This window comes from Haliotis rufescens, unplaced genomic scaffold (genome assembly GCF_023055435.1).
Source record: "Haliotis rufescens isolate VD_foot unplaced genomic scaffold, xgHalRufe1.0.p SCAF_8, whole genome shotgun sequence".
NCBI classification, from domain to species: Eukaryota; Metazoa; Mollusca; class Gastropoda; order Lepetellida; family Haliotidae; genus Haliotis; species Haliotis rufescens.
In genome coordinates, this window is record NW_025964372.1 from 43,377,196 (window position 1) to 43,390,958 (window position 13,763).

The 13,763-nt window shown below is 40.7% G+C and overlaps 1 protein-coding gene across 3 annotated transcripts in view; it reads right to left on the reverse strand.

Moving 5' to 3' along the window:
* Positions 1-9,191: 9,191 nt before the first annotated feature.
* The window catches only part of LOC124151941 (kynurenine aminotransferase-like), a 37,746-nt gene continuing 33,174 nt past the window's right edge, over positions 9,192-13,763 (reverse strand). For all 3 annotated transcript variants that reach the window (XM_048389223.1, XM_048389224.1, XM_048389225.1), the window contains 4 exons: positions 12,825-13,011; positions 11,447-11,514; positions 10,391-10,477; positions 9,192-9,617 (listed from right to left, as the gene is read on the reverse strand). In XM_048389223.1, coding sequence (XP_048245180.1) covers positions 9,558-9,617; positions 10,391-10,477; positions 11,447-11,514; positions 12,825-13,011 — 402 coding nt within the window. In that variant the 3' untranslated portion in view covers positions 9,192-9,557. The remainder of the gene's footprint in view (positions 9,618-10,390; positions 10,478-11,446; positions 11,515-12,824; positions 13,012-13,763) is intronic.

Below are 13,763 nucleotides of genomic sequence, written 5' to 3' on the forward strand. Positions count from 1 at the left end.
ACCCCAGCCACATAACCTCTGCCGATTATTCTTGTCACATTTTGTCAGTTTTGTAACTCCCCAAGAATGAAGACCCAGGTGATACAGGAGAGTTACCTCCCTTAGCAAGTTCAGCATCTGCTGGCCTGGTATCTCACTTCACCCCATTTACAATCCTTGACCTGTTACATCAGTGGTACCACAAAATGTTATATTGCCACATTGTCATTATTCATGATCTTCAAACATTGAGCTGACATGCCATAATTTAGCTGAAACTACAATTCAATATGACATATATCCTACGCACACTAAATATATTCAGACTGTTGACAAGATGCATTTTAAATGTAATCATTTTCAATAAATGTAGATGCCTGTTGTATTTTGGGGGGAACCCGCTGTTATATAACCAGCTTCTTATGCCTTGTGTAGAATATTTTCTGAAAGTTATTTTTCAAAATAATTCAACTTGCCCAGCATTATCTAGTTCTGAATTGATGCTCATGATATTCTGATGTCAATGTTCAATACACAGTTGTGTGCTGGTACAGTTTCATGTACTGGTTGTACACCATAAAGCCTGCTGTTTAGGATACACACTTTTAATACCGTGTATCCTCATGATGGGCTGAAAATGAAGAAATATATGTTTCAGACAAACAAGGCCTCACCAGTGTACATATTTAACTGAATTCTATCCTAAAAATGCAGGAGGGAAAAAACAATAGCCATTTTTTTTTATAAAAATATCAAAATACTAAATATAATACTGCATTGGTTCTAAGTCTTATTTGTGTATAGTACACACAGAAAATCTCTTTTCAAAAATGCTATGTTCTTGCCTCATGTGAAGTCTTTGTTGGTCCGAAAGGAAAGGACATATTTAGTGAAAATATCAACATCACTGTAAATTGTTTAGATGTTTTAGGTTTGTTTTTTAAATGCGTGAAAAGTGACAGGGGGATATGTAAAAGAAGTAACTAGATTAGTCCTGATATTTTCATCAAGTTGGATATGTTAGAATATATATATATTCTTTGGAGATAATCTTATTAGGACATTAATTGTTTGAAACTTTTTTAAATGTACCCTAAGGGGCACTGCAGGGACATTGCTTCTCTATGACCCTGAGGACAAATTATTAATGTACATTTTTGATATGTTCATTAACTTTGTTTTTTATCATTATTATCTTAATACAATTGTAATGCTCCTTAATTGTATATAATAGTATTAATACCATTATTTATAGTACTCATGACTTACAGTACTGGACTCCGTTCCATGAAGCAATCTTAGCGCTAAGAACACTGGGGCCTGGGCCACAAAGACATCTTAACGTTATGACTATCGTAAGCCTATGTTATAGTATGGGAGTAACGATCATCTTAGTGCCAAGATCTCTTTGTTGAATGGGCCCTGGAACCTGTTCCACAAAGCGATCTTAGTGCTAAGTTGGTCGTAGCTCCCATGCATTATCATAGGCTTACGATCAACGTAGCACTAAGATCGCCTTGTGGAACAGGGCCCTGGTCTTAGTGACCCTGTAAATTGGTTGTGCATGTACTTAGTAATATTTATTTGTAATGATTTTTACTATTTTGTGATTTATTCGATGAATCAGTGTCAAAATTTGTTTTGTTTCGACACATCATTTTCATGTCAACACCAGTGAATATAGTCTCCTGGTGTTACGTTTTATGAATAATCAAACTGATTTGACTGATGTTTCATGTAGTCTAGCCATGAGGGGTCCTTATGACCGAGTATTGCCTCTCTTACCTGTACTTGTTCTTTGGTCGTGGTTTGAATCTCTGATTAGCCCTAATTACAATCTGCGGTTTGCCTGCACCACGGCCTAGGATTTCATAACTAGGGTTGTCCGCATTCCTCATCCCTTGAACTGTGATGATGTGATGGCACTGAAACGTGTTCACACCTGTTTGAAAATTGAAGTCAAACTCACTCACTCACTCACCCACAGACCCACCCACTCACTAACTCAATCTCTCACTCATCACTCACACACTCAGGTCTTCAGGAACCCATGCTTGCCGTAACAGGCGACTATACTTGCTGTAAGAGGTGACTAAGGGGATCAGGTGGTCAGGTTTGCTGACTTAGTTGATGCATGCAATCGTATCCTAATTGCGTGCATCAATATTCATGATGTCAATCACTGGATTGTCTGGTCCAGATTTGATTATTTACAGACCACCGTCATATAGCTGGAATATTGCTGAGTTCAGCGTTAAACAACATACAAACAAACATGACCAAGTGATCGTCTGCAGGTACCAGAGTCATCATATTGATGTGAGGCGGGTGTTTGGAAGTGAGGTGGACAGGGAGGAAATCTGATAATTTATCGTGGCCTAGCGATGCTGTGTCCCATGTTACGGTCTCAGTACCTGTTTTCAGGAATGTCAATCACAGGTTCGTGTGGCCCAGAGTTGATTATTTACAAGACACAGTCACAGCTAGAATATTGCTGAGTGGGTGTTGACATCAAACAAACATTATGTATTAAATCTAGTCCTTGATTGGTATTTAGAAGTTGAAAAAACGTGAATACATGACACTTTTTAATGGATAACAACTTCTTTTATTGTTTGTTATGACGTTCCGGGCTACGTTTTTGCCCTTCATGAGAATTCACATAATGAAGGGGCAAGAAACGTTGTTACAAACAATAAGAGAACTTGTTATGCATAAAATGTGTCATGTATTCATGGATAAAATCATTGATAGAGCTTCGTATGGAGTCCTACTGGCTCATATTGTGATCAGAGCCAGAAGTGTGATATGCTTGATACATGTGTGCTTAATATACTGACACACTGAAAATGCATAGTGGAATTTGAGAAATAATTTTTAGCGTTCTGACCAAAAACAAAGAAATTGGTATGTGGTGAGGCCAGAAGGCATGCAACATCGCAATAAAGTCGTCCGAGCTTGAATCCTCATTCATATTGTCATATTTGGATAAACTCTTCCAGTTGATTGCTACTTATCCAGAGTGGACATCCACTATGCGTTTTCAAAGTGTTTCTGTAGGCATAGTTTCATTTATCCAGAGCTATACAGTACTAACTGTATGGATAATCAGGGTGACTAACCTGGTAGTGTTGAAGTTCATCATCTATCTACTTCAAGTTTCTGTCCAGAACATTTTTTATCTGCACAGTATGTTCTTAATTTACATTCTGCTCAAATTGAAGAAGTATTCAATCACTGTTCCTGTACAGTCGTAGGTTCATGTTGTAACTGTAAATATGTTGTTTTTCCGTCATATGCTCATTAGTGGAATGTAGTTCTGATATTCAGTAATGTGGCGAAATGAGGATACTGTATTCGATGTAATAAGCGCCCCGCTCTAATAAGCGCCCACGGCAATATTTGCTAATATATTGGCTGGTGAACAATCCCAATTAGCACCCCTTCCGATTGATCATACTCATGTGTTATATGCACCCTTAATTATGGGCAATTAAATTCAGGCAAAATATATCTGTCGTATATAAACATTTCAGGCTGTCAGCAAAAACCACGAAATTTATCTTTCAACTGTTGTTTTTCACCAAAATAATATTCTTATAACATGTATAAGAGCCCCTATTTCTAATTTTGAGAGAGCCCTGGGTGCTTATTACGTCAAATACGGTAACTGTGATTAAGATTGTATTCAGGAGTTTATATTCAATGGTCTAGTAATGAGACCAGACCAAGTGTTCTCTTCTGGGTGTATGTTGTTTTTTAATGTACCAAGATGTAAAGACAACATACAGAGTTCTTTGTGGTACATCTTTCAAAAGATGAATTTGAAGTTAAAAGAAAAATGAAAATACCAGTAGACACACATGATGTAATAAGTTGATACCAACTATATAATGGGTTCCGGTGCAATGGCTTAGAATGAAGTTGACATTTGGTATTTGTTACATTAAAGAAAACTTGTTCATACGTGCCTGTTTCAGCTGGAGGGCCAGTAGACCAAGTGTTGATAGTTGGAAGGAAATGTGAATTTCCAATACTGTGTTATGCGGCATTACTGTATAAATACTATATTAAAGCAATTATTACTGTAAATACTGTGGGCACTTAGAAAATTTACAAAGGGGACTCTTACTAAAACCGTATTTTATTGATGCATGCCATCGTATCCCAAATGCGTAGATTGATGCTAAAGATGTCCAATCACTGGATTGTCTGGTCCAGAGTCGATTATTTACAGACCGCCATCATATAGCTGGAATATTGCTGAGTGCGGTGATAATTATCAAACAAACAAATCTATTACAAGTGTCCCCTGTTTGTACACTGTTTTCCACTGAAAAGGATAGTAGAAACAACAGGTTACGTTGTTTGATAAACGCAGCACTTGACTCCCCCACAACCAACACTAACAGCCACTGGTGTTGGATCTCTGTGTACCAGAAACCTATGAGCAGGGTTCGCATCCCGTTTCACCCACATCATGTTTCTAGGTTTGCTCGTGGGTTTCACCGAAGTGGTGAAAGTTTACAACCTGCATCACTTCGGGCTTTCCTGGGGCGGTCGGGTAGCCTAGGGGTTAAAGCGTTCGCTCGTCACGCCGAAGACCCGGGTTCGATTCCCGACATGGGTACAATGTGTGAAGCCCATTTCTGTTGTCCCCCGCCATGATATTGCTGGAATATTGCTAAAAGCAGCGTAAAACCATACTCACTCACTCACTCGGGCTTTCCTTCCACACCAAGCTGACACGCCGCGATATAACTGAAATACTGTTCAAAGCGGCTTCAAGCAACATCTCACTTATTCTGAAGGAACTTGTACTGAACAATGATTCTAGTGTAATACAATGCACTCAACAGAAAAAATAGTGTTGGAAAACAAAGGTATCAATAACATGTAGAACATGCATATTCATATTTAGGCAGTTTTTTTTACATTTTGATGTTTTGCCTTCCTGGCGAAGTCCTGACTCGGTGATGTCGGACAGTCCGTATGTACATTCAGATCTCGTGCCAATATTGTTTTTGTTTTTTCATCTCATCTGTATTGACGACAATTTTTTTCTTAATAAAACTGTTCTATCTCCTATTCAGTTTGTCATTATCTCGGAATATCGATCCTTGAAGACCAGGGCTAGAAGGTCTTCAACAAACCATGCTTGCCGAAACAGACAACTATGCTTGTTGTAAGAGGCAATTAACAGGATCGGGTGGTCAGGCTCGCTGACTTGGTTGATACATATCATCGTATCCGAATTACATCGTTCGATGCTCATGATGTCAATCACAAGATCGTCTGGTTCAGACTTGATTATTTACAGACCGTCTTCATTTAGCTGGAATATTGCTTTTTGTGCAGCTTTAAACTACAAACAAACAAAACAGTATTTTATGTCCAGTCTGTTACGATATATATATCCTGGACCGATTTGACACAATAATGAATTTTGAGTCCTGGTTGAATTATATGATGCTATTTATAGCTGCCCAAACAAGTCGACCCAATGAGTGAGAGAAATTCTGTGTTCAGCACCCACAGCGATAATTGGTACTGTATTGGCTAGTGAACAATCCCAATTAGCACCCCTTTCGATTGATCAATGTACACTTATTTATTCGTGTATAATAAGCACTCGTGTGTTATGTGCACCCTTAATTATGGGCAATTCACTTCTGGAAAATATATTTTGAAATATAACTTTTCTTTTGTATCATTTCAGGCTGTCAGCATAAAACACAAAATTTACGATCTTTCAACTGGTTTTTTTCTTCTCCAAAATTATATTCTAATAAGAGACCCCTATTTCTAATTTTGGGAGTGCCCTGGCTGCTTATTACGTCGAATACGGTATATGTACTGATGGATTGTATAGGGGAACACTTAGTAAAGTGATATGTTATCATGGGTTTCCAGGTGTGTCTACCAAGTAGGAGTTAGAAACAATGCACACAAACACATCTCAACATTTGATTCTGATGTGTTGAATTTGTATGTGCCCTTTTTTTAATGTACGGACAGTAAAGCTTATTTCTCGCTATTTATCACTGTTCCCTTATTTATTTCCATCAGTATAATTCCAGCCTGTAAAATCGTTAGACGTTAAATTGTCTTGCAACATCACGTTGACTCGATCCTGCTTCAAGCATACCAATGGCTCGCAGACGCTGATTTTCGGACAGGCGTGGCATTTCATTATGTTGAATAATTGCGTAATTTTGTTGTTTTTCTGATTGGTTGTTGTCAGCATGATGCTAAACAATGCATATGGAATCCCGTTAACTCATGTTTTTATACCCATTCTTGGGTAGTGAAATACATGGGACTTGTATAAAAGTCAACTTTTGCATGGAATGTATGCTTTTCTGTAGTAGTTGCGTTTTTGTGACTTGATTCCATACATGTACAACAATATTGAAAACCAAACTTTACTTGTTTGAAATATACACTAAAATATTAGTGTCACAGGAACTTTTGTTGTTGAGTATAGTCCATTCAGGCAAGCCAGAAGCATGGACCACCATGGATACCACACAGTGAGTCACACAGCCATGCCACCCAATACCCATTTTGGTCTAATGAGAAACAGGAGGTAGTCAGGGAGGACCTACCATATTCGCCCTAATTAGCGTCCTCAGCACTTAGAAAATTTACAAAGTGGGGTACTTATTATTATCAAGCAGAAGTGAAGAAACTTCGTTCAAACATCAATGTAACCAAATGTTTTCAATAATAGTTAACCGACAACTATATTCCACTTTTGCACCGCTGTTTTCTGTAAATAATCTAAAAAATTGCACAAGAAAATATGTACAGTCATATAAAATTTAGGTCTCAGTAGGGGTGCTTATAAAGAATACTAACAGATTGGTCTAGGGGTGCTTATTGGAGCAGGGTGCTTAATAAGGAGACTACAGTATGCTGACCAGAAAGTAGCATACATACACGATCATACCTTCCCCACAAACCTCCATTTAACACCACCAGATCGCAGACAGCTAAATAAGTGTGTGGTGCAGATGAGTGAGTATAGTTTTACGCCTTTTCGTAATATTCCCGCAACATCACAGCTGAGACACCAGAAACGGTTTCACACAATGGTTTGTTTGTTGCTTAACGCCGCACTCAGCAATATTCCAGCTGTTTGATGGCAGTCTGTAAATAATGGAGTCTGGATCCAGTGAGCATAGATCTATGCAATTTGGATACGATGACATGCATCAACCAAGTCAGCGAGCCAGATCAACCAATCCTGTTAGTCGCCTGCTACAGCCAGCTTGGGTTGCTGATGACCTATTCTAACCCAGATCTTCATGGGTCTTGCACATCATACCCATGTTGGGAGCCCAAACCTGCCTTCAGCAGAACGAGCAAACACTTTAACCGCTAGGCTACCACACCGCCCCTTGTAGGGAAAATAGTACCAGTAAGTGGGAGGTTAGTCGTACAGTGTGGACATTAAACACAGGGAAAAAAACCTTGGACAAGGCTTTGTGTTTTGAGTTTTTATCAATGTCATCTGAAACAACACTGTTCTATGACATACAGTTTCTTTAGAACAAATGTGAGGTGAAATGGGGTTTAACGTCGCGTCCAAGATTATTGCACTTATATAGCGACGTGCATGCACGTGTGTGTGTGTGTGGCTGCTTGTACTAGTCCGGACTGATACCGATTTATAGTGCTAGCTCACTGAGATACCACGCCGCAGTTTAACATGGGTAATACCCACTCAGACACACTATACTGACTCCGAGCTGACCAGTCCTTGTGTTAGCCCCTTAATGCCGAGTGCCAGACAGGGTAACAACAAGTACCATCTTTTAACGTCTTTTGGTATGACGAGGTCGGGGATCGAACCCCGAACCTTCCGCTCTCCGGGCGGACGCTCTACCACTAGACCACGGAGGCGGTCTAGAACAAATGTACTCAAATAATATCCTTATTTGATGAGAAAGGTCTGTTAAGAACTACCTCAGTAAGTCTGTCACAATGACATCAAGTGCAAGACGTCAAAATGGCCAACACGATAAACGTGACGGGAGAGATTTTGGAAGTTGTTGATGAACCTGTGGCGGTTACATGTTTTAGTCATCATTGATGAACTGGCCGATCATTGAAAGCTGATTAAAGATGTGTCAAATAGGCACTAAGGTAAATTCATAGATTGCTGTAGACTGTCACTGTCAGCCTGGACAAGGATCAAGTTGATACTTTGATAGTTTGGATGTGCATTTCTTCGTTGTTTATTTGTGAACAATCATGCAGTCAAACTCTCTGATGTTTCTCAATGTATACTGAAACGCTGAGTTCAAGATTCAAGATTAAAGGATCTGTATGTATTTGTGCTAGGGAATTCCCAGGGCTTTCCTCAGGAATGTGGAAGTAGTCCGTCAGTGTTTACATCATTTCAAGAACACGGTCTCGTGAAAAATGCATGAACATCAAATTGTGTGGTTCGTACACTTATGAATGTCAATTTTGCGGTCATGTGACCGACCTCTTGTCCAATGGAAAAGCTGTATACGGTGTAAACTTCAAAATAAAAAATTATACAGAAATGTCCATGATAAAGAAATTATTTATTCTTTTGCAGTATATAATATCATACATAAAAATATGAACAACATGGCATTCTGATTTACAGTTACTTTCAAAAAGTCTTTAAAAAAACAAAAAACAAAACAAAACCGCAGTTGCCCATTGAAATCTTCACACATCAAACAAAATATCTCAGTAACAACTAAAATTAAAAGAATTTTATTTTGTAGAAAATAAAAATACCAAAACTACAGAAGTAAATTAAGAAGATACAGTTCATAATGCATGATAATATTTCTCTATATGGTATAACAAACCATATCAGATATCACATATGGAGAGCTCTTCTAGTGTTTCTATGTTGATGGGAAGATTGCAGGGTTACCATGGAGACAGTTACTGCCCCTAATATATCTTCACAGAGTCTGTCTCACACACATCTAGCTGTAGACTAGTTACAGATCTCAGACAGAGGTTACACTGTAGCGGTAGAGTTATTACAGATCTCAGACAGGGGTTACACTGTAGCTGTAGACTTGTTACAGATCTCAGACAGGGATTACTCTGGAGCTGTAGACTTGTGACAGGTCTCAGACAGGGGTTACACTGTAGCTGTAGACTTGTTACAGATCTCTTGCTGAATGCGGCGTTAAACAACAAACCAACCAACCAATGTTACAGATCTCAGACAGGGGTTATTCTTACAGTCCAACTGTTCCTGATTTGCCCCTAACCCCGTCCAACAGTTTCCAATCTGCCCCTAGCATTGTCCTACTGTTCCTACACACCCAAATACCTGAGAAGATACATTTCCCTGGAGAAGATGACAGAAAAAGGCGAGACACTCCTACCCTGTTGTCAGGAGAAGGGTCACCACTCTCCCAAGGAGCTCCGAAGTATTGAAGTATTGAGTATTATCGAAGTATACATCAGTACTGAAGTATGGAGTGGAATTGAAAACAAAAACATAACACGTGGCAACTGTCTGGCTGATACAGGTCCCCGTTCAACAAAGCGATCTTAGCGCTAAGACAATGATGTTACAGCGATGCCTTCCACTCCTGGAGGATCTTGGCTGCCTTCTCAAGTGTGCTGTCCTCCTGGAACACAGGGACATTCACAGTAAGTCCATCGTCACCGGACAACGTTAAAACATGAATACAGAACAGTGTAACAGTTGTATGAGTGACAGTCATTCACAGAGTGAGTGAATATGGTTTTACGCCACTCTTAGCAATATTCCAGCAATAACGCAGCAGAGAACTACAGAAATAGGCTTCAGACATTCTGCCCTGTGGGGAATCGAACCCGGGTCTTGAGTGTGACGAGTGAACGCTTTAACCACGAGGCTAGCCAGCCGTCCCAGTCATTCAAAGAAGTTCCTCACACATGTTGAGCCACTGTCTAAATCAATCATTGTTCTTGCTCAACATATGAATCTATTCTAAAACTATTTAACATTCTACATTTTGGCAGAGAAAAACATATCAAGCAAGACTAATAATTGTGATATATTTCTGTTTAATTTTTCTTATATTCAAAGTTAGAATTTTTTTTCCTCTGCCATCATATTGTAAAAGCCAAACAAATGAGCTCTATATACCGGGGTAAACCTATGTATGTGTTAATGTTGTACAAGGGGGCACGGGTGGCCAAGTCGTCTAAGGTGCCGCGATTCACTGTGCAGAGCTGCATCCCTTGGGTACTCCAGAAACCTATGATTGTGGGTTCAAATCCCGGTTCACCCCGATTATGCTTATAGGTTTGTCAGCACCATACCCGTGCTCGTGGGTTTCACCGCTGACTAGCCGCAATATAATTGTAATACTGTTAAAAGGGGCGTTAAACCCAACTCACTCACTCAGTCACATACCTTAATGAAGCAGAACCGAATATATTTCTCCGCCATGAATTTGTGCTCCTTGCTATAGAAGGCTGAAGGTGGAATGGCTGCCAATTTCTGCAAATAAATCATACCATTTCAAAATGCTTTTTTAAGAATAAACATTAGTTTAAACATTACCAACTACATTTGACACGTAAATTATATAATGCTGGTGCACTTGTCTATAGTCACATTTCTGTCTCTGGTCGATATATGGCTGAAATAATGCCGATGCGACGTTAAATTTAAACTCACTACTGTCATCTGACAAATAGTATTTACCTTACAACTGGCCTTAGTCAAGCAAACCCAAATAGGACAAATACAGATGAGGTTTAAGCAACATTGATGTATCAGTAATACAAAAAAGAAAAGATCCTTGTTTTATTTCATTATTTGGTTCATGGATCTGTTAAATAATAAGAAAAACAATTCTAGCCCCTGTCTATGTGCAATTTCTAAACTTGAAACAAAATTGTTAGGGAAGTGACTGTCTGTCTCATCATTTAAAGAAAATTCAAATTTCACCATACAGAACTTTCTTAAAATGTTTTTTAATCTTAATTTTTTTTTATACTTGAATACTGGGGACCTATTCTGGAGGTTTAAAAAAAATACAGAGAATTTTAGAAAGTGTCGTTTGATATCAAATATATACACTTGTCAATAAGTGTTTATCCCCTTGGCAAGCCTCAAAGCTTTTAAACTTTGATTGACTTGTGCTGATAAATTTGATATCAAAAGACAGAAGGGTGAGACTATATTTATCCAACTGTTTCAGTGTTTAAACAGTAACAACCAGTGTCTTGAGTGTGAAATGTACTGCTAACCAGCTTCAGGAGCTGAGAGATTAGTGATGTCATTTGATTGTTCATGGTAACTGATGTTAGGAAAATGGCCTGCAAAGCATTATGATGCAATTTAATTGTGGTGTTATCTTGCGGAATCCAGTTTTGGATGATAAATTGTTCTCTTCACGCAGTTTGATGCCCAAGTGTGTCAGTGCAGTACTTCAACAGAAAGTTACAGGAATAAGACTGTCACCTTCTCCCTCGTCATCCAGCGCACAAACTGGAAATCTTTAGGGTCACCACTTCCATCATCCGGAGCAGCTGTAACAGAGTGAGTGAGTGAGTGAGTGAGTGAGTGAGTGAGTGAGTGAGTGAGTGAGTGAGTGAGTGAGTGAGTGAGTGAGTGAGTGAGTGAGTGTGAGTGAGTGAGTGAGTGAGTGATGGGGTGAGTGAGTGTGAGTGATGGGGTGAGTGAGTGAGTGAGTGATGGGGTGAGTGAGTGAGTGAGTGATGGGGTGAGTGAGTGAGAGTGATGGGGTGAGTGAGTGAGTGAGTGAGTGAGTGATGGGGTGAGTGAGTGAGTGAGTGAGTGAGTGATGGGGTGAGTGAGTGATGGGGTGAGTGAGTGAGTGAGTGATGGGGTGAGTGAGTGAGTGAGTGATGGGGTGAGTGAGTGAGTGATGGGGTGAGTGAGTGAGTGAGTGAGTGATGGGGTGAGTGAGTGAGTGAGTGAGTGATGGGGTGAGTGAGTGAGTGATGGGGTGAGTGAGTGAGTGAGTGAGATGGGGTGAGTAAGTGAGTGAGTGAGTGATGGGGTGAGTGAGTGAGTGAGTGAGTGAGTGAGTGAGTGATTGAGTGAGTGAGTGAGTGAGTGAGTGAGAGTGATGGGGTGAGTGAGTGATGGGGTGAGCAAGTGAGTGATGAGATGGGGTGAGTGAGTGAGAGAGACAGCATGAGTGGGAGGGGTAAGTGAGAGAGAGACAGAGTGAGTGAGTGAGTGAGTGAGTTAGACAGAATGAGTTGGGTAAGTGTGAGAAAGAGACAGGGTAAGAGTGAGTGAGTGAGTGAGTATGTTTTTACGCCGCTTTTAGAAATATTCCAGCAATATCATGGCGGGGAACACCGGAAATGGACTTCACACATTGTACCCATTTCGGGAATTGAACCCTGGTCTTCGGCGTGACGAGCGAAGGCTTTAACCACTTGGATAGCCGACAGCCCCGACAGGGTAAGAGAGAGAGTGAGTGAGTGAGTGAGTAAGTGAGACAGCATGAGTGGGATATGGTAAGTGTGTGTGAGAGAGAGAGAGAGTGAGTAAGTGAGTGAGTGAGACAGCATGAGTGGGTAAGTGTGTGTGAGAGAGAGAGAGAGAGAGAGAGAGAGTGAGTGAGTGAGACAGCATGAGTGGGAGTGGGTAAGTGTGAGAGAGAGAGAGAGAGAAAGAGAGAGTGAGAGAGACAGTGAGTGAGTGAGTGAGTGAGTAAAGATTATGGACACTCAGTATCATGATGCCACAGAATACACAAAGCACAACGTGATGGTGTTTCATTTACTTCTTCCTATACGGAATAATAACACAGCATCATATTTAGTGTGTGTATCTACATCTAACTGACACGGTCACAACTCACAGAACTTGGAGACGTCCGTCATGATGAAGTACCCCCCTTCTGGGATGATGGGTGTCATGCCCAGCTCCTTCAGCGTCTTCGCCAACATGTCCCGCTTCGGCAGCAACTCTGCCGGCAGGGCCCGGAAGTAACAGTCAGGGGAGTCCAGCCGAGACAACTCCTTCTCAAAGCCAATCGCTACCGCTTCCTGGGGAGGAGGAGGCATACCATCACAGAGAGTGAGTGAGGAAGTTGGGTTTAACGCCGCTTTAAATAACATATCTGTTATACCACGTGTCAACTTGATGTAGGAGAAAGCATGAAGTGATGCAGGTCTTAGAAGTTTACCACCTTGGTGAAACCCACAAGCAATGGTATGGTGCTGACAAACCTAGAAACAAAATCAGGGCGTTTCCAACATACGAACATGGGTTCCTGGAACACCTAAGGGATACAACTCTGCAAGGCCCGTGTATACTGAGCAGGGAGAGTCACATCTACACTCACCTGCAGTATAGTGGGTCAGGTGTATACGAAGCAGGGAGACACATCTACACTCACCGGCAGTATAGTGGGGCAGGTGTATACTCAGCAAGGAGAGTCACTTCTACACACACCAGCGGTATAAGGGGGCAGTGTATAAGGAGCAAGGAGAGTCATGTCTACACTCACCTGCAGTATAGTGGGGCAGTGTAAACTGAGAAAGGAGAGTCCCGTCTACACTCACCTGCAGTATAGTGGGGCAGTGTAAACTGAGAAAGGAGAGTCCCGTCTACACTCACCTGCAGTATAGTGAGGCAGTGTTAACTGAGCAAGGAGAGTCACGTCTACACTCACCTGCAGTATAGTGAGGCAGTGTTAACTGAGCAAGGAGAGTCACGTCTACACTCACCTGCAGTATAGTGAGGCAGTGTTAACTGAGCAAGGAGAGTCACGTCTACACTCACCTGCAGTATAGTG